At 47.0% G+C, this 26,498-nt stretch overlaps 1 protein-coding gene across 2 annotated transcripts in view; it reads right to left on the bottom strand.

The window, feature by feature from the left end:
* Positions 1 to 2,193: 2,193 nt before the first annotated feature.
* Positions 2,194 to 26,498, bottom strand: part of ARMH4 (armadillo like helical domain containing 4) — a 53,837-nt gene continuing 29,532 nt past the window's right edge. Inside the window, exons 6-8 of one of the 2 annotated variants that reach the window (XM_033062513.2) lie at positions 10,875 to 10,906; positions 6,247 to 6,381; positions 2,194 to 6,047 (exon numbers count right to left, since the gene is read on the bottom strand). In XM_033062513.2, the coding sequence (XP_032918404.1) occupies positions 5,982 to 6,047; positions 6,247 to 6,381; positions 10,875 to 10,906 (233 nt within the window). In that variant the 3' untranslated portion in view covers positions 2,194 to 5,981. Of the gene's footprint in view, positions 6,051 to 6,246; positions 6,382 to 10,874; positions 10,907 to 26,498 lie in introns of both variants that reach the window. The other variant, XM_033062512.1, reaches the window with a different exon arrangement.

Below are 26,498 nucleotides of genomic sequence, written 5' to 3' on the forward strand. Positions count from 1 at the left end.
GATTTAATTCTGGATTTCCTTTTATATGATATGGTCACTTTTTTTGCAGGGATTTAATTTTTTTTGACACTCTATAAATTTTCCCTCCATTAAAGAAAAGAAAATCTGTTATCATCAGCCTCTTTTGTTGCCCAGTTCCATTTCCTGTGCCTCAGATGAAATGAAATCCTTAGTGAAGAGCCTCATTGACTGTAGTTTACCCTTCCAGTCACTTTGTATTAAAGATTTCGAAAATCAGTAAAAGTACAGAGGTTAACATTCCTCTCCATGCATGATGTGCAAGAACCAGGAGGTTTTGGGGGATATTTTTGGAAAGGAACAGTCAAAAGCTGCCATTAATCTCCATTTATGTCTCTCCACATCCCAGCACTGCCAGGAGCTGCTCAGGTCTTTGGAAAATTTTTAGTGTCAGAGAACCACAGGATGATTAAGGTTGGAAAAGGCCTCTGAGATCAAACCCAACCATTCTGCCAGCACTGCCAAGGCCACCCCTAACCCCTGTGCCACATCCACATGGCCTTAAAATCCCTCCAGGAATGGGGACTCCACCACTGCCCTGGGCAGCTGTGCCAAAAAATTCATGGTTCAAACACTGAACAACTCTTTTTGTGAAGGAATTTTTCCTAATATCATCTTAAACCTCCCCTGGTGCAACATGAAGTCATTTCTCCTGTGGCTTGTTACTTGGGAGAAGTGAACAACTCCCTTCCACCCATGAATATTCCTGCCTGGACATCAGGGCTCTTTCAGCCAATGCTCAGACATTTCCATTGCTCTGAGAAGAGATTTTTACCAGGAAATCAGACTAAGACCTAAGCCAAAAAGATATAAAGTAGATCAGAAAAAAATGTAGTGCCTGGGGGTGGAAAACTTGGGTTGCAAACATCATGAGGAGCATTGGGTGCCCAGCATTTATCATCAAGAAAGGAAATGTTTCTGCTGGGAACATCTCTGCTGACTCCCTGCTGCTGGCTGAGACCCAAACCCTTCCCTTGGGGTGGAAAAAAAAGAGAAACCTCTGAAACCTGAAGGAAGCTGAGAGTGATCCCTGTGCACTGAAATTCTGCCCAGCCTCCAAGTGCTTGTGACAGGTGGGAGGATGAGATTTGCCTCAAGGTAAAGGAGGTTTTTTGTGCCCTGAGCACAGATCCTGGTGTGTCCCTTTACCATCAGGGAATGCCTTTGGTGTGTCCTTCCCAAATCCATTGATGAAAACAACCCCAAGCTCTGCACAGTCAGTGTCCTGCTGTGCCTGAAACAGGCTGACCCTGCGCCAGACTCATCCCTGTGCTTTGTTCAGCCCCAAGGAACCCCCACAGGGCAGAACCCCAATGATTTCCAGGACATCCAGCTCATCCTCTCCATCAAGCCACACATAAATGCTGAAAATGCAGGACTTCTGCAGCCACAGAACAGCTCCACACACACTTTTCTTGAGGGTTTTTTTTCTTTTTAATTATGATTTCTCCCCCATTTTCACAACCCCCTGGCTTGGTTGGCAGAGTCAGGGATATTAGAAGGAGACCAGCTGAGGGACAGAGGCTCAGAGTGAGGCAGTGAGATCACAGAGAGTAATTTCCTAAGGAAATAGACCTAGGGGGAAAAAAAAAATTGCCATTGTTTATCTTCTTTCAGCAGGTCTTGTTTTTTCATTGGAAAAAGCCAGCAGTGCAGCAAACAGCTTCATGAATATACAGATTGTTTTTGGCAACTACCAATTAGCAAAGAATGTGTTCATGCAATCCCCGAGCAGCTATTTCCCTGGGAATTTCTTGTTTTGAACAAGCCCGTTTTCCATTCGAGAAAATACACACAGTAACAAACAGTTCTTGTCAGTGGAGGGAGGTGGGAGAAGGGCAGGCAGACATCCTTCACTGGGGTATTGAGATCTGGGCACAGACAAATCAGAAACAGGACACAACAGAAAGAAAAAATGTCCTGCTGTGCACAGAGATGTCATTGCTGGGGCTCATTCCTGCAAACCAAGGGACTTTGGGGTGTTGACATCACACCCTATGGCAAACACCTGCTCCAGGTAAATCCTACCCACGGCTCCTGTGACCCCTGCAAGCCCAGCCTGAGTCCTTGCAGCCTGGAGAAGGAAACACAGCACTCAAATCTTCCAAGCATCACTTCCCAGCTCTGCCTGAGACACTGAACGAGCCACAGATCAGGGACACGAGGCACTTAAACTCAGCTCTGATGGACAGCTTTTTATTTCCCAACGTTTCCATTTAACAAAGTGCTACATTCCATAGCTACAGGATGAGGAGCTGCTCCTGCCCAAGACAGAAAACCACAGGGAAGCAGCAGGACTGCTCACATCACCTCACCAGGGTGAGCATCTGGCCTCAGAGACACCTTTAGGAACCAGCAGCTGAGTGGTGGAGGTGCCTTCCATGGGGGCAGGAGTTCCTCCTGTCAGAAATGGGGCTGGAGATGCCAAAGCTGTTGTCTGAAATTCTGGCTTGTGCTCTCAGGATGCAGAAGGGAGGAGAGTGGCTCGTGCTGTGCCGAGTGCAGGGGTGGCTGTTCTGCAGTGACATTGCTGTGCCAATGTCACCACCCTCAGCTCTCAGGGGCTTGCAGCTCACCCAGCACTGAGGATGAGGAGGGCCCTTCTTGGCTGCTTTCCTTGCCCTGCCTCTTCCAGAAGAATCTGCTGGTGTGGCAAGGCAGAGATGAAGATTTTAAATCAGCAGTGTCGGGCAACTGGAGCTGCAGCTCCCACCTGAACCTTCCCTGCTCCCACCTGAACCTTCCCTGCTCCCACCTGATCTGTCAAGGGAGTGAATCCCACTCCAGGAGCTGTGCAGAGAATATTTTTAAGAGCCCAAAACGAAGTGTGCTGGCCTTGAATGAGCAGGGAAGGGGCTGGGTGGTGCTTGGCTGTAAGGACCTGCAGGCTCTGCACTGATGCCAAGGGCACTGCAGGAAACTCTGGCTGAGCTCCAAAGGCTCCCACAGCTTCCCCCCAGCCAAGGCTGGCTCTGACTGTCCACCTGGCTTCCAGGTTAAGCTGAAGTCATGGGAGGGATGACCAAACCAGCTATTCCACAGAAACCTCCATTCCAAATGGCATCAGCACTGGTCAGGTCCCAGCTTTGGGTGAAGGATTTCAGAGCCAGGGTCAGGCCTGGCAGTGCAGACAGATCACAAGAAAAACCTTTGGGAAATCCACCTGTCTCCAGCAGAGACCAGTGGGCCCACACTGAACTGTGCAAGCAACTGAGCCTCCCTTCTTGCTGACCTCCAGCATCCCCTGCCATGTCCTCTCTGAGGGAACTCTGGCTCTGAGGACACCAGGGCCCCCACAGATGCAGTAAAACCCCAATTCCATCATCCTGACTGGCAGTGTTGCCTTTGATTCCTCAAGTTCAGTATGCTGGAGAGGGAGAAGAGAGACAGGGAAACTGATTGCCCCAGCAGAAAGGCAGTGTTTCCCAAACTGGGCATTTATTAGCACAACAAAAGGCCACAGCCCCTCCCCACCCACCCTCCCAAAACAACAAAATGACAACCCATCCATAAGGAGCCTCCTGAGCTGCCAGAGCTGGGCTACTTAAACCAGCAGCCTTCCTCAGCCATCCCTCCTCCTCCTCCTGCCTGACCCAGCAGCTCTGTGTTTTAGCAGATATTTTATCAGATATTTTATTTTATCCACTTTGTAATCCCCACCATGCCTTACCAGGAATAAATCATCAAAGACCCCAAGGGACAATATTTCCCAATTCCCAATAATGCAAGAGCCAGGAATGATGCACTGTTAAGACTTCCCAAGCATCTCCAAGCTCCAATAGACTTAGGAATGAGAAGGAAATAGGGAGAGATCAATCTGGAGGGAAAACTTCATCTTAACTTGGGGTGATCACTTACTATGTGAGAAAGAGGCTTTAATTTTGGATTTAATGGTGCATTGCCAGTCAGTGCCTCTTAAAGATGTGGGGCTGCTTTTAGCAAGGCAAAATCCTCCTGGATGAAGTTTCAGGAATTAAAAAAAAAGAAGAGCTGCACTGTGGAGCCCTGGCTGGGGAAGCCTCTCCTGGAGGGATTAGGGTAGGAAGACCCCCCCAAATGTTGTCTCCCCTGCACCCAGCAGGATGAAGGACTGAGGTACCACACACAGCTGTTGGACTGGAAGACTGAGCTTTAGAGCAGCATTTTGACACCAGGTTGTGCCAGCTGTCCTTGTCCAGGTGGGTGTCCCAGGCTCACAGGGGTGCCTGGGCTCTGGGGATGTTCAGGGCTGACCATCACCTCTGATGGCTTCATGTCCCTGACCCTCAGAGAGAGCTCAGCCCAGGAGGGGCTTCTCAATGGTATCTCTGCCTTGCAATCCTACTGGCACTTCCAAAAGACATCTGCTCACTATCTGCCCTTCCACCTTCACAGGGAACAAAATCCTGCTCCTGCCCCTCCTCAACCTCTCCTCCCTCCCACTCCTCTAAATCCCACTGAGCCTTTAATCTCAGCAGATGTGTCTGCCCCTACTTTTCTGGTCAGTTCTCTGGTAACAGGATGTGTTCTTGCAGGAAGGATGATTCCCCACAGAACAGCGATTCCCACCTCAGAAACATGAATGTTTTACATGTCAGACTGAAGTAATTCCACAGTGGGATGCAGAGATCAATAGTGCAGCCCTTTTCCTGGCTATTTTGACAGCATTTCTGGGCAAAGCTGCCTTATTGTCCCCTGCTCTATGCCTGTGTCTCCCTCAGGACTAACAGGGCACCTCCACAACACCCTGCATCCATCCATCTGTGCTATGAATTTTTCCTATTTCCTTTTCCCTACAGCCAAGGGTTCCCACTGTGGTCATCTCACCCTCACAGCTGACCTCTCTCCAGCTCTTGCTGTTTTCCCATTGTTAGCCACAAATCCCTCCACAGTGACCCATCCCTTAGTGCCTTTCTCTGTTCCATGGTTTGCAGAGCAGGGACTCTGTGGCTGCCCCATCCCTGGAAGTTTTCCAGGCCAGACTGGACGAGGCTTGGAGCAACCTGGGCTAGTGGAAGGTGTCAGGGTTGGAGCCAGGTCCCTTCAAAGTCCCTTCCAACCAAACCATTCTCCCATCCAGATCCCCCAAAGGTGCTGCTGTTTCTCACAGCTTTCAGGGGCTGAAAATGCATTTCCCAGCGGGGTAAAGGGGTACAGAGGCTCCACAGCCATCCCTGTGGGAATGAAAAGAGATGAAGCTGGAGCTGGTGTCCTTGCAGAGGAGGCAGAAGCTGGGGAAGTCTGTGACCTGCCTCTCCTCTCACTCCTTGCACCCTGACCGAAAGCAAGACCACCCGTCAGTAGGTGAGCTGGTATTTATTGTGCTGTAACAGTGCTGGTTGAAAATGGACAAGGAATGTCGTGGTGGAATTGAGTGCTGAGGCCATTCCTGTGTGTCTCCAAGCAGTGTGGAGCAGAGCTGAAGGAGAAAGGGGTGAGAGTGGGGGTACCCAGGGGAGAAATGTGCTTCAAACTGTACCAAGAACCCTGTACACGGGCACTTCTCAGGCAGCCAGGGATACAGTTCAGGCTTACAACTCATTAATTAAGCAGAGCAGTTAATCTTAGCACTAATGAACTCTAGCTCAAGTAATGTAACATTTAAAAATGAACTGGACAGAAGTCATTCACAGTAAAGATTTCCATTCCTGGGATGGGTGAGAGCTATTGTTATGATTAGATTACTGCCAGCCAGGACCAAAACAGTACACCAGGGCAAGAGGAAAATAATCATCCACACGGAGCAGCTCCAGCTGTGGCTCTGAATGAGGCGCCGGGGGCGAGTGTGACATCTCCACTACTGTATCAAAACAAACATCACGGGTGGCACACGTAGAGCATAGCATTGTCATTGTCACTGTCACTGGGGTCACCACCCCTGCCCGGGGCAGCAGTGCAGCAGAAAAGTCGCTTGTTCTTCTTCTCCCCCTCTCCCTCCCTCCTCTGAAAAGTCACAGGCTCTCCCAAGGGCACTGCAGGTCCACTCAAAATTCATCTTCAGAGCTGTCGGCCAAGAGCATCACTCGGTCCTGCATGCTGTTAAATTCCCTCTGCTGGGGGAGGAAAACAAACATCAGAGAGGTGCAAAAAGGAACGAAAGGAGGAGAATTTGGGTGCCCCCATCCCGTAACCGAGGTGCCCCAGACGCTGCAGCTCAGACAGACCCTACCCAGGCTGGGCTGCCTTTACAGCCAGCAGGGTTCACAGCTTCCATCACAGCTTCCATCCCCTCCCTGGGCAGCTCCCTACCTTCCTTTTGTGTCTCTTGGAGCCGTTTCTCCTGCGGCGGTTCATGATCTTTATGCTGTAGAGCGCTCCCAGGATGAACAGGGCTCCAGCGATCCCAACTCCCACAGGAACCAGCATCCCCGACATGTATCCTGCCTGCAGGGAACAGAGGAGCAGAGCAACACTGCCCAAACCATCCTCTCACAGTCATTTTCACCAGCCCAGCACTGCAATACATCCCTGCTGTGTTCTCCTCAAAGTTCATTGGGTTTGAGCCCCCATCACCTGCCTGCACAGATAATTCCTGATTCCAGAAGCCCCAGCCAGCCCCACTCCAGGAGCAAGCTGGTCAGCACCACAACTCAGCTTTTCCTGGCAGATATTCCATGGTGACAGCTCAGACCCTGCAGTGCTTGCTTGCCTTGAGGAGATGGAGTACAGTAATTTCACGATTATAAGCTGCATGTTACAATAGAGTGTGATAAAAGGTATCTATTCTATCGCTACGTGTTCAGGGTGGGGGCAGTGATCCTGATCTCCCTGGGAGATATTCTGCTAATGGGCCATCCATTGAAACCAGGCAGGGCATTGTTCTTTATCTTTTCACAACCCATCCTTCCTCCAGCCAGTCATTTTCTGCTCATGGCCATTGAGTCCCACTGTGGCACTGATAAAATTACTGCATCCCATTGGGAGTTGCTCCAGCCAGGGGGAAGAGCCCAACATTTCTTACCAAGATAAAAACAGAGGGTTTGGGACACTAAGGGAGCCCCTTTCTCCACTGGACTCCAGAGGAAAACCGGATTTCTCCACATCCCCACTGGAGCTCCGGAGGGAAACTGCACCTTGTACAGGAGCACTGCTCCAACTGAGCCACATCTGTCACTGCAGGAGGATGCAGCCACCATGGAATGGGACTGCTGCCAACACCCTGCCTGACGGGTGTCAGGTTGTACTCTGACTGTGTCAGGGTTTGGGGTTTGTTTCTTTGTAGTCCTGTATTTCTATTTTAATTTCCCTAGTAAAGAACTGTTATTCCTAATTCCCATATCTTTGCCTGAGAGCCCCTTGATTTCAAAATGATAATAATTTGGAGGGAGGGGATTTACATTCTCCATTTCAAAGAGAAGCTCCTGCCTTTTTCAGCAGACACCTGTCCTCCAAACTAAAACAGCAACTTTTCATTCTTTGTCCATATATAAGCCGCACCTGATTATAAGCCGCACTTTGGGTTCGGACCAAAATTTTAGTCAAAATGGTGCGGCTTATAATCGTGAAATTTGGGTGGAGTGTCTCACTAGGGATGCAGGTGGGAAGGAAAACCTTGGCTGCCAAAGGAAGGTGATCTCGAGCCACTCCTCGGCTTTGTACTCAAAATCTTTGAGCCAAACTCTTTGGTTTTGCAGGGAAGGGTCCCCTGCATGGCAGCAGGACAATGACAAAGGGAAGGCTCACACACCTTCAGCTGGCCTTAAGGGGAGCACAGCAAAAGTAAACCAGCCCTAATTCAATCCCTGTGATCCACGTTTGCACTGCCCATTTAAAAATAATAATAATACAGGCAGCATGACTAATCTAAAATTACACATCTAAACACTTTAAACCCTTGAGAAAATTTCCCAAGTGCTTGTTATTTTATGTTTTACTGCTTCAAATGAATACAAACAAGTTTTAAAGTGCCAGAATCCTCACCTAATTTGGGCTGGTGGGCTCAGTGTGGCAAGGGAGGCAGGCACAGCCTGGCTCACCCTTCTGCAGCTCTGCCTCTCCTCACAGTGCAGCCAGAATCCTCTGCTGTGCCACTACAGCTTCACCCCTTGCCTGCTACAACCCCCAAAATAGATTTTACACCTGCCAAGGGACACAGGCACCAATTCTGAGGATTATCAGACAGCTCCTAGTGAGACTCAGCCCATTGCTTACAATCACTTGTCTTCATCTGTGCTCTCAAAATACAACACAGCACACACACCATAATTGCTTCTCTTCCATAATCCATGAGTGGGAGGGGAAAAAAAAAAAAAAAGGCTATTCAGGTGCACTAGCCTGCCTTTGTACACTCACCTGGAGAATGAAAATAACTGCTTTCATCTGGCAGGCACAGCACCAAGGAGGGCTGGTTTGTTCCCCCAAGCCCCTCCAGACCCTGCTCAGTGATTGAAATAGTAACAGCTCTGTGTCTGGGTCCCAAAGCTTGAGGGATCTGCAGCTGTATTGTCCAGATCCCCTGAACAACCTCCCAGAAAACCCAGCCCTGCTCAGCTCAGGTGCTGGGAAGGGGCTGCAGCCCTGAGCCCAGCTCCCACAAAAGGAGGTTAGTGAGGACACAGCTGAAGGCTGTGTCTGTGTGGACAATTAAGGCGCCTTAATGGGGTGACCTAATTAGTGCAGTGTGGGGTTTTCTATTTCTGGAACTTTGCTGCTGGCATGGGCAGTGAGGGGAGGCTGTAAATGGCTTTTAGCTGCTGCCCAGCTGAGGTTTCCATGTCAGAAACCACAATGAGCTCCTCAGCCTGTCTGTGAGCCTTTGTCGTGCCTGACCAGCCCATGGCCTTTCACAGGTTTTCCCCAGATCAATGTTTTGTACCCCAAAAACCTGTGATGTAATGCAAATCTAGCCCTTCTATGTCTTGCAGCACAACTTCTGAGGGCTTTGCACTCTCTTGACAGAAAACCCCATCTCACAGGCCAAAGCCACATTTTTCACCCCTTCAGGGTGAAGATGTAACTTTAGGGATGCTTTTAATCCACCCAATCCATGCTCATCACCTTCCTGGCCCTGCTGGGCTTTGAGATAACACCATGAGAACCTGAGGAGAACTTCATGTCCATTATTTGGCACACCAAATGCAGCACTTGCACAGGAGACCAGACATCCATCTGTCCCTGTCCCCACACCTGAGGGTCAGGGAAGGACACATCTCTTAGGGATGGCTGGAATCCTTCTGGGGGGAGGGATTGTAAAACAGAGGATAGGGGTAAATCAGAGGGGCACAAAAGACTGGTGCTGAAAAACTCAACTAGGAACAGGAGGGAAGGGGGTGAACAGATTTATTTGCAGGTGATTTGCTACACCAGCAACTGGTTGGGAGTGGAGAGGGGGGGAGTGGTTTTTGTTGGGTTTTTCTAGGGAGAAAATGTGATCCAGGTGAAAGATCTGCTGTTCCCCAAAGGAGGGGGTGGCTCAGGAGTGGACACCAGAGGATCCCCAGTCCCACCAGTGCTTGTGCTGGGCACTGCCCCACGAGGTTCAGACTCTGCAGAGCTCTGCTGCAGACAGGAACATGCAGCCCCTCTGCCACAGGGAAGGACACAGGTGGCCAGCAAGGTGACAAGAGGAGAGGTGAGAGCTTCAGTGAGGAGAGCTGATGTCCCCAGGCTGGTGCTGGTGCTGTGCTGGCAGGAGCAGGTGAGCTGTGCATGCTGCAATCTCTGCAGGCACACAGCCAGCCTCTGGCTGTCTTTACCTTCGCTGGGAAAACCATTCTCTGTCCTTTCAGCATCTGCTCTGGATGAATCCCAGCCCAAGGAGCTCTGCTGTGAGCAGAGCTGGCTCTAGACTTGTCTCCTCCCTAGTGCAGGCAGAAAGGCAGCTCAACAAGGGCCGGGCAGGAACCTCAAACCCTCCCATTCCCAGCCTGGAAAACACACACCAGACCCTGTTCCCTGCTCTGCCTTGATGGTAAAAGTGCTGCTGACATTGGGTGTGGAGCACATGGGAAGGCTGGGCTGGTTGGGTGAGCCTGCCTAAGCTTAGAGATGTTTCCAGAGATCATTCTCACTCCTTTGATGGTTTTTGTTTCTACTCTCTCTGATCCTGTTCAAGACCCATTGAGTCACGAAATATTCTTTCTGTCACCTCATTTCCAGCTTCATGGCTCTGCACTGAGCAACAACACTTGGAAGGCTTCCCAACCATCCTGAAATGTCAATATTTGCTCCAGGGCAGCAGAGCTTAAAGAACCATCAGTGCCTGTGGCTGGCACAGCTCTTGATGCCGTGGACCAGCCCCTGTGATGCCAGGGAGGATGATCAGGCTCTGTTACCTTGCATTTGACTGTGTTTGATCATTGCAGCATGTGGAGGTAGCATAGGGCTCACCCAGAGGCACTGGCATGGCAGGCAGCCTCTCACCAGAGAGCAGCACCAAAATCTCTTGATTTGGATCCAGAACTGAGCTTAGCACTCAGGGAAAAGGGGTGGAACTAAGTTCTTTACCCTGGTCAGGTTGGACAGGGTCCTAAGCAACCTGATCCTGATCTGGTGGAAAATATCCCTGCTCAGTGCAGAGGGGCTGGACTAGCTGGACTTCCAAAGGTCCTTTCCAACCAAAACTATTCCCTGATAAGTTAAGGGGAAATAAAAAAGGTAACTCAGGTTATCTGACAAGGTCATTTTCTGGTGCAGGGAAATCAATCAATCAATCACTTCTGTCCCTCCTGCCCTTAGTTACAACCCATCAGGGATTTACTGTGCATCCACACCACTCTGTACCAGCAGCACCTGCTTCATTTGCCTCCCAGAGAAAATTCTGAGCCCTTTCTCAACTGTCTGTGTAGAGATAAAGAACTGCATTGGGAAGAATTTATTTATTCCTGCCAGTAAAAGTGGCTTTGCTTTGAAAGGAACTTGAACACTGAGTCTCCTACCTTATCTTTCAGCTTCTCCATCCAGCTTCTCACTGAAAAATAAGAATAAAAGCTGTAATCCTGTTACTTTCATTAATTAGCAACAAATGATAGTGATAACATTCAAATAGACAGCAATTAAATTGACAAGCTGATAAGGCTGAACATTAGATTTCCTCTTTTCTCATTCATGAGAAAAAGCAAATGCAGCAAATCAAGGCAAGAAACTCTTGGAGTGAGTTGGCAGGCAAGTTGCTCACCTTTGCTTGAGCAATTCACATCTTCAGAGTGATTTAAAAAGGAATATAAAAAACAATATTTCAGGTTGTGGGTTTTTGACCATCACTTCTCATACACACATGGGGTGTCTGAGCAGGAGAAAACCTTACAGTGCAGTTATCCCCTTCCACTGCCCTCCTCTGTGTGGATATCCTTCCCTGCATTTGTTACAGCCTGTAATGATGGCCAAAAATTTATTATTCACTGCCTTTTATTGCCCTGATTTTCTGGAGCAGCCACTGCCTGCTCTGGGAAGCCTCCAGAGGGCTGGGATAGCACTGGAGGTGCTAAATCACTAAACCAAGCAAGTTCATACTGCCAGCACTGCAACTTCCTGCTCCTAACAGTTAAATAAGTCCTGTGAAATATGAGAATTAAAATTCTGTAATGGCAGGTGCTTTGGGATGAAATATTCACTGATCTCAGAGAGATGCAGGGGCTCAGCAGTGGGTACTGGGTGTGTCAGCACTGCCCCCAGGGATCCACTGGGATTTAACAAATTCCTGCTCACAGGTAGGAAGCAATAAACACTTAAATGTTGTTTTTTTAGGGCTCAGCAAGTGTTTGTTTTTCAAGGATTCTCATCTCTCCAGGAGGACAGTGCTGCAGGCACAAGGGGACTCTTGGATGCAGCAATGTCCTTCTGAGGGATATTTCTTCCAGGCTGTGTTAAATGCCAAATGTAACACAGAGTTTACAGAATTAGACCCGGTTTCCAAGCCTGCTTTGTTATAAAACATCCCTTCAAAGCTTGAATTAGCAATATCAGTGTCTGCATGTGCACCTGCAGCACTCAGAGCATCCTTCTGGAAGTCTGTGAGTGGGGAGGGGGCACAGCAGGGCCAGCAGCAAACGGCTGTTCTATGTTAAATCTGATATTACACAAGTTCAAAGCGATTTGAATACTCCCTTTGAAGTGTTAGCAACATAACACCTTCCAAACAGAAGGATCCCAAATCAGCTGAAGGTGAACACGTGTGAAAGAGGCACAGGTGCACTTATCTCTGATGAAAGCTGAGAAAAAAGATTAATTATCCAGGAGAGGGACACACACACAGCACTGGAAGAGAACAAGAGGTCTTGTTTAATCAGCTCTTCCCACCACTAGTCCTGGCCTGCATAGACTAAACCATAAAAAACTCAATTTATGAATTTGCCAGCACAATCCTGCTCTGCCAGCCCAAGCCTGGATGTGACTCCCAGTGAAATCCCAGAGAGGAAGGGAACCCAAGGCTGCCCTGGGCTGGGTTTCCAGCTGTGACAGTGCCAGGAGGGCTTGGGGACAGCATCCCCTGTGCACACCTGGACAGCCACACGTGCACCTGCAGTGTGTGCACGCTGTGCTTGGCTGCCCAAGCCCCAGCTGAGCACAAATCCTATTTTTACATCTTTCACCACAAGTACAGGGGAGCAGTGATCTCATCAATAGCCGACCCACTTTCCTGCAGCTGAACAATTAACTCCAGGGTATTTCTGCCAAGGCAGAGGCAGGGGCTGAGCTAAGAATATTCTATTACCTATTTTTAATGAACACAGGTTCTGGCTTTGCTCCACAAAACAACAGTAGCACGCCCACTGGGGCCCACCAAAGCAATAGCACCAATTTTATTTGCTATTACACATTTGTTTGTTATTAAAGCCAGCCTTGTTTTCAGCCATGCAGAGGTGCCTTGGGGAATCAACCCAGGCCACAGGAAAAACAACCCAAGGTGATTTCTCCCTGACTAGATGCCTCTCAAGGGGATGCTCTAATGCAGCCACAGCCTCTGACCTCTGCTGGAGGGAAATAATGGCCCCAAATTAATGAGATTGAGGCAGGAGGTCAGAAAGCCTTCAGTGTTCTGGCAGGACTGCACAGGGAAGGAGCAGAGAGCCAAATTCCAGACCTGTCAGGCTGGGGCCAGGACAAGTCAAGGAGCACTGGATTACTGCTGGAACCTGGGAGTTTTGAGCTTTCTGTGCTTTCTGGCACCAGGAGAACACTGCTGTGACCTGAGGCTTTGGAGAGGGCTCCAAATTTGAGTGATGGAGTTAAAATCACAGGTGTGTAGTTAAATAGAAGTGTGTGATTTCACATGGTGAAGGGTTTGGAGTTAGCATTTAATAATAGCTATGGGACAAAATGGAAGTTCTTGGGTGTTTTCTTTTCTTCCTTCTTGTTCCTTCTTTGTATTTCAGGTAGTTTTTGGTTTGGTAGAAAATCCCACAGTGCAGGTCACAGGTGTTTGGTTATTAGGTCAAAAGTATAAATAATATAGATGTTAGCTTTTAATTGGATAGCCTTTTTAATTGGTTAGCCTTTAAAAGGCCTTGTAGCTAGCTAGATCTACCATTTTCTCACTTTTAGCTTGTTAGCTAGAAGTGTTGCAGAACTCTCTGTACTATAAAAAAGATTTAATAAACAACAAAGTCCAAACAAAAAATCCATGTCTTGAGTTTCAATCCTAACTCTGAGTGTAGGCAAAAGAAAAAAAAGCCACTTGTTGAGCTTTCTGTGCTTTCTGCACTGACCACTGGAGAACACTGCTGTGACCTGAGGCCTTGGAGGAGGCTCCAAATTTGAGTGATGGAGTTAAAATCAGGGGTGTGCAGTTAAATAGAAGTGTGTGATTTCACATGGTGAAGGGGTTTAAATTTGGGATTTTTAGAATATAGTAATAGGTATGGGACAAGATGGAGGATTTTGGGTGGTGTCTCTTTTGGTGTTCATCTTCCTTCTTCTCCATGGTTTCAGGGGGTAGTTTCTGGTTGGTCATAGGATTTTCACTATTGGGTTAAAAGGATCAATAATATAGGTGTTAATTCTCTGTTGGACTGTTTAGCTTTAACAGACCTTGTAGCTGCTGGATCTTCCTCTATTTTTCCTTGCTTCTAGCAGGTGGTTAGAAGTGCTGCTGAACTTTCTGTACTTCTGATAAGATTTAATAAACAACCAAGCCCAAACATGAGAAAATCTGTTTCTTTTGTGTATTTTTTTAATCCTGGCTCTGAATGAAAGCAGAAGAGACTGAGACAAACCACCAGATAAGTGATGCAAAACTCCCACTGCTGTTACAGCCACCCATATGTGGTACCACCCACAAAGTGGTGCTGCTATCAGATTGCCATGGATTACAAACATTTCTCATGTCAGCAATGCACAGCACTGTTCTAACACATTTGTGAGGAAATCACAAGCCACTGTGTCACCAGAACTGAGCCCTCCCTGCTCCAATGATTTACCCATCTGAGGACAGAGTGTGGATATGAACAGAGCATTATCTCAAGGGAGAATTGATATCTGTGTGCTAAGCAGCTACCATCAGTTAATTCTGGGTTTCACACTCTAATTATGCAACAGAAGCCACAATTAATATTCTGTCTTGGTTGTGGCTGGCACCTTCTCATGAAAATGCAGCACTCTCCAAGAACACCAGGTGACTTGCCACTAATGTCAAGCAAATAATTAGTAAGAAATACTCTAGTCCATGTATTTTTCATCATCCCCTTTATTCCTCCTTTCTCTGGCCACTGAATGTCCTGAAGAAATTATGAGAGTCTCTTGTGTGAATTATAACAAGTGTCTGCAGTGCTGGCTCATCTTCCACAGCACTCTCAGGATGGTGACTGGTCCAAACTCTGCCTCAGATCAATTCTGATCCCTTGGTTTCATGGAGAGCTAAGTAAGATGAGCGTGGAGCACTTCTGCAAATTACATACATAATCTGAAATTTGTGATTTATATAATGTCTGCATCTCTGCAAATTAATTTGAAATAACATATAGCTTAAGATTAAGATGTGCTATTTTTAGTCAGTTTTACCCAGTTTTTTTACTCAGTTTTCCCCTTCAAAATGTGCAGCCAGCTATTCAGCTTTGTGGAGAGGAGCTAAGGGACATGTGGTCACCTCAGGGCCAGATAAGGTGAGAATGTGTTGTATGAGGGACAGTCCAGGGCTGGGCAGGGCCAGCCATGTAGGAAAAATAGAGGAAACCAGAGCCATGGAATCTGTTTATAGGTAAAGGGATCAGTACAAGCTGCTAATAATAGAATGGAGTCAGAATTAACAGAGGTGTCTATAAGATAAGGAGACAGAGGTGTACAGAACTAACAGGTTTATGAGAAAAAGAGACAGTGCTGTATAAGAAAAAGGTCTGTAGAAGAAAATGTATTGAGTTCAGAGTTCTGTGAGAATAATACTGAAAAAGAAAACATTCAGAGTTTGTGCATGAGGACTGGTAAGGGATGCCAGTGAAAGGGCTGATGGTGTTGCCAGCCCTGACTGTCTCATCTCAGCTGTGACATTCCAAGGACTGTCCACCTTCAGACAAGTTCTCCATTATCCACATCTCCTGTGCCCCCTCTGTGCTGGGTGCCAGAGCCTGGCTCTGCCTTTCACCATCAAATCTCTCACCAAAGGCTTTTCCCTGCTTCCCTCTCCACCCTTCTCTGAAATCAGGAGCACAAGTCCTCAGGGCCTCTTGCTTTGCCAACTTTTAGTAATCCTAATTGCCTAATTATCCACTCCAGTGCGATGATAAAGCTGCTTAATAATTCTGTTTCCTTCTCATTCATTCTCTCCCTTTCCAGATAAGAAAACGCAAAGTCTTCAGCTGGAGATTTCAATCAATAATTCATGCCCCACTGCCATCAGTTGGGTCTCTCCCCTCCCCTCTTGGATGCCCTGCTGCTCTGCCTTGTCACTTTGCTTTCATCTAATCAGCTTGTTTTAATCATATCCTCTTTTTAAATCATCAGTTAAAGCAATTGTTTTTCCATGGCACATTATCACTTATCCCTGCAGATGTTGCCTGGATTTCAAACCCAGCACTTACAGCTTCATTCCACAACTCCATCTTGCTACAGATGCAGGTTCATCCCTCACCTTTCCTTTTAATAACTCTCCACCACGACCCTCAGAGCAGTGGTGAGAATGTGGCACTGCCAGGGATGGGGCAGCCTGTGCCAGGGCCTCACCATCCTCAAGAACTTTTTCCTAATACCCAATCCAAACCTGCAGCAAAGGAGAGCTGGTTAAAGTGTACAAAATAAGGAAAAGATTGATTACTTTCAATCAGTCTGTATATTCCAAGCAATCTGCCCTGTTCCATTACAGATTTCATCCCTTTCTCTTGCAGGTTAAACTTTTTTCCTCAAATGAGACTTGTGAGAACAATTTTGCAGAAATGCTTCGTGCTTCATCTGCTCAGCTCTGACAACTTAATGGCACAAGGGTGCATCAGCTCCTTTCCCTTAAAAAAGCACAATTTTCAATTTACTCACTAGCACAAATAAATAATAAAGAAAATGGCATCTGCCTGGAAGGCAGCATATTTTTAATTCCACAACAACTACACCTACCTGATGGGAATGTTGATGCATGAATTGTCCAACTCGAGAAGACTTGAACAGCTGGATAATCAAACAAATGTCAAACTGACAATTATCATTTATGTTTTCAGATAAAAATTTTGCTTGGGTGAACTTTGAATTAACCCAGTGGACTTTAATAGTTACCATGGCACTGTCTGGTCCCTGAACTGTACCAGCTGCACCCCAAGACTGACACAACCTGCCCCAATCTCTTGGAAAAGAAATGGAGATGGGGAGACAACTCACCATGCTCACCCAGAGAGCAGGAACTGAAATGGGCTTCCCAAGTCCTTCCCTGACCTTAGCAACCCCTTTGACATTCCCCTCCCCGTGGCATTAGGTCTGGTTCCTCCTTTTCCTTTTCCCTTGCCCTTTTTAAGCTGTTTCCCACTTTATCTGTCCACAGTGAGCAGTGCCCTGCTGAGGCTGGCAAAGGCACTGCCCCTGTGCCTTGGCATTTCCCTGTGAACTCAGATCTTCTGTGGGGCATTCCCAACACACATTGACATCTACACATTCTTTGTTTCTCCCTCAGTGGCCCCAGACAGGCACAAGATGTTAAAACCAAGCCAAGGTACAAAACCTCCCATTATCCTAAAAGGTGTCAGCAGGACATTGCTGTGATCTGGCTGTCACAATGTGTTGTATGATTAAATATTTACTGGATCACACTGTGTTCAGAAGCTGTGTCTGCTCTGGGAGAGGAAATGCAAAGTTTGTTTATGGAAATGGCACAAGTGGGATCAGCTTCTCCCTGCCTCTGCCCTGGCACAGCTCCTGGAGCAGCACAGGGACTCAGAGCAGTGAGAGCCACCCTGCCTCACTCAGCTCCTGGGTTTGTGTGTGCTGAAAATGTTCATATCCACCAGCTTTCAGAGAATCACACACTGGGCTGGGTTACAGGGACCTGAAAGCTCATCTTGTTCCACTCCCTGTCATGCAGGGACATCTTCCACTATCCCAGGCTGTTCCAAGCTCTGTCCAGCCTGGCCTTGGACACTTCCAGGGATCCAGAGGCAGCCCCAGCTTCTCTGGGCACCCTGTGCCAGGGCCTGCCCACCCTCACATCCAGGAATTCCCAATTCCCAACATCCCATCCATCCCTGCCCTCTGGCAGTGCAGCCATTCCCTGTATCCTGTCCCTCCATCCCTGTCCCCAGTCCCTCTCCAGCTCTCCTGCAGCCCCTTCAGGCTCTGCAAGGGGCTCTGAGCCCTCCTTGGAGGCTCCCTGTCAAAGCTGCATCCTGCTGAAGATGAAAAACCTTTATTCACTCATGAACCTTGGCTTTGCAGCTTTAACAAGCTTTTTATGATGGCATTTGTGTGCTGTTGATTTACACACCACTATCCAAATAGAACTACCCAGAAGCAGCAGCTGAAGAGCCAGGTTTGTTAAAGAATGCTTTCCAGGCTTTTCCAGAGCACTGATACACCTCTTCCAGAGTTTTTCTGATCCCTCTCAAGTCTAAAAATTTGCTGTACAATTCTTTTTTTTTCTCAGAAGCCTCCAGTAAAAAATTTATTAATGATTCATTCTTCCTGTGATTCATCCACTGGAGCAGGTGAACTTCTTCAGCCACAGTTTTCTTTAAAAGTCTGGGGCAAGCACCATGGAAAAATCCTGGTCCAAACAGTTAAAATTTGGTAAAGTTATGATGAACTAGAATACAGCAGAATGTAAATCCAACAAATTTAATGATTGGCATTAAATGTTGGAACCCAAAAGCCTGGGAGTTTTGAGCTTTCTGTGCTTTCTGACACTGACCCTCAAAAGAGCACTGCCTTTGACTTGAAGCCTTGAAAAAGGCTTCCAAATTTAAGGAACAGAATTAGAATCACTGGTGTGTAGTTAGAATAAAAATGTGCAATTTCACATGGTGAAGGGTTTTGAATTTAGGGTTTTTACAATACAGTAAATAAGTATGAGACAAGATAAAGATTCTTGGGCATTGTCTCTCTGTGTCTTCTTCCTTCTTCATAATTTGAGAGATTTTGGTTAAATAATGCTGCACTATGGGTCACAAGGATTTAGCTATTAGGTCAAAAATATAAATAATAGAAGTGTTAGCTCTTTATGAAACTGTTTAAAAGACCTTGTAACTAACTAGATTCAGCTCCACTTTGCTCGCTTTTAACTAGTAGCTAGAAGTGTTACAAAACTCTCTGTACTGTAAATAAAACAAGCAAGTCCAAACACAAAAAAATTGTCTCCTTTGTATTTTTAATCCTAACTCTAGTAAAACCAAACCAAAAAAAGAAAAAAAAAAAACCAAAAAAAACCCAAAAAAACCCCAAGTACAATTAACCCATTTACAGGTATCTGTGGGACAAACTGTGCTAACTGTGCTGTCCCAGACACCAGAGCTGAGCTGCACAAACCCTGTGGGGATCTCTGAACTCACACCAACAAACATTTCAGCTCTTCCTGGCACCAAGCGCCCCTAAAACCACTGCTGGGTTTGAGGGATGCCTGTGGGGTTTGACTGGTGCCTGGAAAGGCTGATCTGGAACAGAGACTGGACAGAGCAAAAGGGATAAAATTGGAATTTATTGAAAGGATTCACCTTGGGCAGTGCAAGAGCCTGCCCAGGGCTACACCCCAATCAAATCCAGGATGGATCCTGGTCAGGAGTTTCACACTTTTATAAGTTTTTGTTCATCTTGGGGTCAGTTATCCAACCCCAGCCCCAGGCTATGAAGTCTCAGCCCCTGCCTTGCCCCCTTTCCCTCGCTGCTGTTTCTGCTTTTTGGGTACTGGGTGTCCTTGATTCTCCAGCTGGGAAGTGATTGTTTTGTCACTGCCCTGTGAAGAGAACTCACTGACACCTAACATGAAGTTTCAGAGTTATACACTAAGCAGCAGAGATCCTGAAAAATGTAAAAACTAAACCCCAAGGCATCATTCCCTGTATATTTACAGGTGGGATTCAGTCCCATGCTACCTTTTAATGCCCATTTTTTACTAAACCTGTTTTCAGCTCCAGAGTCTAGCAGCCTCTCTCATAGTCTGGCAAAGACTGAATAGATTTTTGCAAATGAAAACTAAATGTCAGGTGGCAGTGATGGCAGGAGTGGAGAAGCTCAGGTGGAGAGCCCCTCATCCATCCCTCTGCTCCAGCAGATCTCACTGCAGCTGGAGGGCAGCAGCAGAATGGTGGTGGCTGTAATTTGATTAAACACCTTCAAATTCTCCAGCTGAAGCCACCTGATACTCCCCTACACTGAGAGGAGAGGGCATTTCTCATTCAGCCCTCTCTAAATGCAAAGCACAGAGATCTTCCTGCCCTGCTGACAGAGCCCATGGCCTTATCTACCTTCAGGGATCAGCAGCTACACTGCAAAATCCCTTCCTGTGCTTCAGTTTATGTCTGATATTAATCAGGCTCACAAAAAGATTCTTTTTTCCTTCCATAAAGAACAAAAGTAATTTTCAGAATCCTATTTCCAGGGGACACTGTATGAAGGATTTGCCAGCAAGGGCTGAAATTGGGGATTTTCCATTTTTGTGTTAAAGAAAAAGGATGTATTTTTCTTATTTCAAGTTTTGGCCTTTATTTCATCTGTCAAGATGCAGCACTCCCCATGAAATGACATAAAGATCAATAAAGAACTAAATGGCTGGAAACAAAAATGATGGAGTTGACCTTTGAAGGAAAAAACTGGTATTAGACTGTGTTTTCAGCAAACAATTATTCCACTAATTAAACCACAAAGCCCTGAGCATCGATTAGATGCTAAAAATAAGATCTGGTTATCACAGAGACTCATTTTCCTCCAAATCCTCGGGAAAAGCAGCATTGGCCAGTGTTAGTCACAAAAGGAAAATGAACTTGCTTATGATTGCTCACAGGACAAGCCTTATCCCACATTCCTCCTGCATCCAGAACTGAGCATCAAGTCCCACTGGGATTCCATTCTCTTGTGATTAAACACCAAAAGTTAAACTTAAAGTTCCTGACACCTGTCCCTGACTTCTTGTATAACTGTGGGCAAGTAAATTGATCTCTTATTCCATTTTCCATCCTTACTATGGGAATATTAAAGATGTAATAGATCATATCTAATAGGTCACTTGTGCTTCTTTTCCTTGTGTCAGAGCCTCTTCCTTCACAGTTTAATAGCCCCTACTGTAACCCCTCCATCTGTGTGGGATGTTCTGGGAGCTAAGGCAGCACAAATATTAAATCACAGTAAAATGGGATGTTTTGGACACAAATGTTCTTTAGGATGAGCCATTATTTTAAGCATCCTGTTCCAACCCATTTTCCACTGTCCCAGGTTGCTCCAAGCCCTGTCCAGCCCGGCCTGGAACACTTCCAGGGATGGAGCAGCCACAGCTCTGGGCACCCTGTGCCAGGGCATCACCACCCTCACAATCAAAAACTTCTTCCAAATATCCCATCTAAACCTCTGTCAGTTTTCCCAAAACTATTCCCAACTGCTTTTAACATTCCAGGTACACCTATGGGAATGGGCCCTCAGAAAATCACAGAGGTGAAAGGGAATGAACAAAGGACAAAGCAAACCAGGAGAGAACATGGGCACAGCAGGATCTCATGAGTGATTTATTCCTCTATCTACACAGGGCTGAGTCAGTGGCAGATTTTATCCCCTAAAAACCAGGAAAACTGCAGGAGCTGCTGCACTCCTTGGAGGTCAGAGGAGAGGCAGGGCTGGGCAGGCTGTGAGCTCCAGGAAAGCGATGGCACTGAAACACTCTGTGCCTGGAATGAGGCAGACAGGGAGGTACCAGCACAGGGCATGGAGCCAGAGCACTGGGAATGAGCCTTCCCCTCCCTGCAGGGCTCCTGGAATGAGCCCTGCCACTGTGCAGAGGGCAGGGGAGCACTCTGAGCACTACCTTCAAGGGATGATGGAAGAACCAAGCAGCAGGATCTGGTGCATCACAAGTGTCACTGCAGCCCTGCTGGAATGGAATGTCACTCAGGCATCTCTCCTGCCCTGCCAGGCTGCTTGGTGCCCACAGGACCCAGAGTGGCTCTGGGCAATCATCCCTGCACAGCACTGGGGTGCTGGATGCATTCCCAGCAGAAATCAGCCCCTCCAGGGCACACCTGCTCAATCCCTGCCTGGCACTGCCTTGAAATGATTTCCCAACGAGGAAGGCTCAGGTTGGGGAATATTTTGAGGTGATTTTGGTGTCACCTCTCAGGCCAAGGCTTTGGCCTCACTGTGTGCTGTGCCAGAGGAGCAGAGTGCCTGGGGCGGGAGGGAACCCAGCACTACAAGTCCTTGTGTTTGACACTGGGACATCCTGCAGCTCTTTCCTGACTGACATTTCAGGGGACATTGCCCTCTCTGGGCTTTTGTCACAATGAGCCCTTCACACAGATGTGTGCTCATCCCAAACCAGTGCTGTGGGGTCAGGCCAGATGCTGCACAGCCTCCCATGGTCACAAAGCTCAGCACTCTGATTTATAACTGGGCAACGGAAAAGGCAGATTCTGGTGGAGCAGAGAGTCATCAGAGTCACACAATGGTTTGGGTGGAAAGGAACCTTAAAGCCCACCCAGTTCCAGCCCCCTGCTGTGGGCAGGGACACTTTCCACTGTCCCAGGGTGCTCCAAGCCCTGTCCAACCTGGCCTTGAGCCCTGCCAGGGATGGGGCAGCCACAGCTCCTCTGAACTGGGATAACTAGGACAGTTATCCCAGGAAATTCAGTGCCAACCAAAACAGTGGCTCTGCTGTGCTTTGTGCTGTGAGAGTGATGACAAGAAGATGCTGTGCAGAGGGATCTGGGTACCTGGAGCAATGCTGGGTGCTCTGGGAAAGTCACTTCACGTCTCTGAGCTGGTTCCCCAAATGCAGAAGAGGGTTAATGGCATCAGCTGCCTCTGTGCAAGGCCTGAGCTGGATACTGAGACTTGCAGACCCCTCCCTAGAACTGCACAAGGGGGATAATTATTCACTTCTTCTACTCCTAAACATGCCAGTGCTTCGTGAGCATTGGAAAATGATAATATCTTGTTTGCCATAAATGTGGTAATTATAGCTAAAACTCTTCATTTACATGGAAATGACAAACAACAAATTAGAATCAAGCATCTACAATTAGGGTAAAAAGCCACAGCAATTTGTTATTCTTCGCAAGAAATCATTTTTCACATCATTTACTGGGAAGGAGGTCTCATTATATAATGATATTTAGCTCTTCAACTACTTTTCAGCTTGGCAGCTTTATTAATTGCACTCACAACAGTTCTCTAATATAAACAAGCATCTTCATCTGCTCCCTGGGAATCCAAAGCTGACAGCACCACAGTGAAGGTGCTGAGGCCCTGGCACAGAGAAGCTGTGGCTGTCCCTGGATCCCTGGATGGGTCCAAAGATTGGACAGGGCTTGGAGCAACCTGGGACAGTGGAAGGTGTCCCTGCCCATGGCAGGGGGTTGGAACTGGATGAGCTTTAGGATCTCTTCCCACCAAAACCATTCTGTGATTCTCTGATTCTATTTACAGCCAAATGGAGACCCAAAGCCAGCAGAGAAAACAGAGGGAAAACCTGCAAATATCTTCAGCACAGCTGTAATTCCATGGCTATTTCTCAGTAATAACAAAAGTTTTCACTGAGCCTATGCTGGCTGAGGAGAAAACAAGTTTGAGACAAAAATTCTTAGAGGAGGCAGAACGTGACTTATGCTGGTTTGTCCAAATGAAGGAGCTACAAACACATTGGGCAGACAAAAGGTGGTGAAGGCAACTCCACTTTTAGCCTGCATGGGGGAAACTGGCTGATTTCAAACACTTCATAAAAACTCTGAAGGGAAATGCTTTGAAGAAGAGGAGCAATTTTGATTGCTGGCTCGAGGTGTGGGCTGGGGCAGGACCTGACCTCTTTTGATCTGCATTTCAAAAAAGCACAAGGCCAAGTTCAAGCCCCAGACAAGCAAACCTGGTTTCATGGGGCTGATGGTGCAGAACTGCACTGGCAGGACTCAGCAGCAACCTGGAGCAGTGCCTGGCCATCACCTGGAGCCTGCAGCTCCTGGCTCCCCTTCACATTTTATCCACACCTGAGAGAGCTGCCCTGGCTTGAGAGGGCAAACACCAAACTAAGCAAACAATCCCTTGTACCTCCAGCTCCTCATGCATTAAATGTGATTGCAGTGCAGAGGCTGCTCCAGAGGCTGCTGTGAGGCAAAACCTCTCTTTTCTCTGCAGCACCTATGAACAGTTACAGGTTTTGGCTTTTTTTTGTTTGCAGACAAATTAACATCCCAGAATCTTGGTGAAGTTTGCTGCCATCCACTGAGCTTTATAAAATCACCATCACCTCCCAGGCAAGCTCTGCAGTGAAAAGGCTGATTTATCCTCAGATCCTCTGCTGTGCACCCTTCCCATTTATTTCTCACATGGCACAGAGCACTGCTCCTGTGTAATTCCAGTCCTTCCACTCACAAATGAACAGATCTGGAGCCTCTCCAAGCAGATTAAGATAATCAGCAACAATTTACTTACCCTGAAAGGGCATTTCCCTGATTGGAACCCACTCTCTGATTAGGACACTGATATGATGTGGCTCTAAGAAGATATTTTGAATATCTCTGAGTGAACTCCTGATTTTGCTGCCATCATCTGTTCAAATAATGAAGAAACAATTTGATGCAAGACAACCTTCACAACATTATCTGGATAAAGCCTCAGAGGTCAATCTGCTTTCAGAGAAGCAGCAAGTCTTTATGATCTAAATGCTGAGGGCCATGAGGTTCTGCCTGCTTTCCTAAACACAGAAAGAAAATTTTCTGTTGGCTTGGCAAGGGTGGTCTCAGCCCTCTAGAAATACAGATTCTGCAGACACAGAAAGAAATCACTGACAAACCATGAGGAAGAAATAAGCAGAGGACACTTTTTAAACTCATTTTTTGTAGTGGCCTGATTGCACAGTGGTTTTGAAAGAGAAGATATTTAGATTAGATGTTGGGAATAAATTCTTTTTGTTGACTGGTGGGGCATTGGTAGAGCTTGCCCAGAGAAGCTGTGGCTGCCCCACTCCTAGAATGTTCAAATCCAGCTTGGATGGGGCTTGGAACAACCTGGGATAATGGAAGGAATCCTTCCTCATGGCAAGATGAAATTCTGTGATTTCCAAGTGAACTGCTCTTCCCTCAGCTGCAAGACTAACAAATATTAGTGAGGAAAGAGGTTGGGGTTGCCAAAATCTCCCCTTAGTCTTCTAAAGGAGTAGCTGCAATTTTTTTTTTAACTGTAAATATTCTGCACAAGGAATTCCCAGGGGGAAAGCTGCCTTTTCCAGAGCACAAACAAAACCTCTAGGGGCCCCCTGAAATCTGAGATTCCTTGTGAGTACAGAAAACAATGAAACTGCAGAGCACTTCTGAAATTTAGTCCTAAACATGAAAAGCAGTTTAGTGGCCTTACCCTGTAATATTGTCAATCAGTTGACAGATTTTGGCAATAACTGATCCAGCCTAGTCACAGGTTTGATTGGCAGACCCAAAAAAGTGTTGACTCAAACCAGTTCATCACAACATCCTGATTTATCAATCTCTCCAGACTGAGAAATGCTATTTGTCCACATTTACCTGAACCCAAAGGGATACAGGAGCTGAAGTCTCATTTTTTAAGTCCATTTCAAAGAGATAAACAGATCTACCAAAACCAAAGGAGCAACAACCCAGACATTTCCATGTGAGCTGTGGGACCCATAACCATCCTTGGGGATCCACAGGTAATTGATGCATCCAGGAAAATTTCCATTTGGTATCTGGGAACAGCAAACAAGCCCCTGGGAAGCTGAGCAAAGCAAAGCTGGTGCCTGGCTGGAAATGCCATGGCTTTCTGTGCTATTGCACCAGCTTTTCTGCCTTGAACACCTGAGGTAAGATCATGCAAGAGGGAAATGAACTGATCACAAATAAAACATGCAAAGTCCTCACCCAGGGAGGGGGATGACACAGATTCACACCCAGTCTGCACCCAGCTGTCTGTCTTTGGTCCCTCAGTCCAATTATTGACAAGGTCACATCTCTGATTTCAGTATAAAAATGTTTTGTGTGGAGCCTGGTGAATCTGAAAGACCCTGAAAATGCTTGGGAAGGTCCCTTCCCTTCCTGAGTCACAGCTGGAACACCAGACAGGTTTTTGGGTTTTCTGTCCCTGCACATGGTTAAGGGCCATAGGGGAACCTTGTGCCAAAGGAATAAAATTCAGTGGTTGTTCTGGATCAGCTGAGCCCCACATCCCATCCCTGAAGGCAGATGCTCCCAGAGAAAGGCAAACCCAGAGCTGACAGTTCCCTTCCTCACTCTCCTGCCTGCACCAACCCTCTGCTGATCCAGGGGTCACAGCCTCCCACTTTACCAGGCTTCAATACAGATTTTTGTCCCAGCAACTGTGAACATTTAATGAGCAACATGTAATACAGGAGGAAGAGACTGGATTTCTTGTTATCAATTTCTATCACTGTGAGAGCTGAAAGGCTGCCTGAGATCACACACACACATGTGATAAATGCTCTACAAATATGCAAAGAAGAGTCAGTACTGCCCAAAAGAACCTGAAAGAATGAGCCCCCACACTGGAACTGTCACATCCATGAGCACCAGGACTCAGGTACAGGGTGGGGAAGTGATTTGCTCAAGGATTCATTTGAAAAATGGCTGTAATCAGATGAGGCAGTTTGGGCCAGACCAGAGGTCAGCCTGGCTTAGTGAGGCTGGCAGGACCAAGAGCATTTTTTTAGGAAAAGTTTATGGATGGGACAGCACACAGCAACACCCCCCTTGCTCTTCCTCCTGGCACTCTGGACAAGATCTCTGCAGTCATTCCTTGCACAGAATCCCATTTATCCTCTATTATCCACATTAATTTGTCTTTTTGGTTATCTCCTTCTTCCTTTCCATCCCTGCTGTATCCCTCTCCAGAAGCACAGAGGGGCAGAGTGGTACAGAATATTCAGAGTTTAAATGCTGGTTGCTCTTTTTCTCTCTGTTCCTTTATCCCCCACATCCCTCCAGGCCAGTGCTCCTGCT

This window comes from Catharus ustulatus, chromosome 6, assembly GCF_009819885.2.
Source record: "Catharus ustulatus isolate bCatUst1 chromosome 6, bCatUst1.pri.v2, whole genome shotgun sequence".
Classification (NCBI taxonomy): domain Eukaryota; kingdom Metazoa; phylum Chordata; class Aves; order Passeriformes; family Turdidae; genus Catharus; species Catharus ustulatus.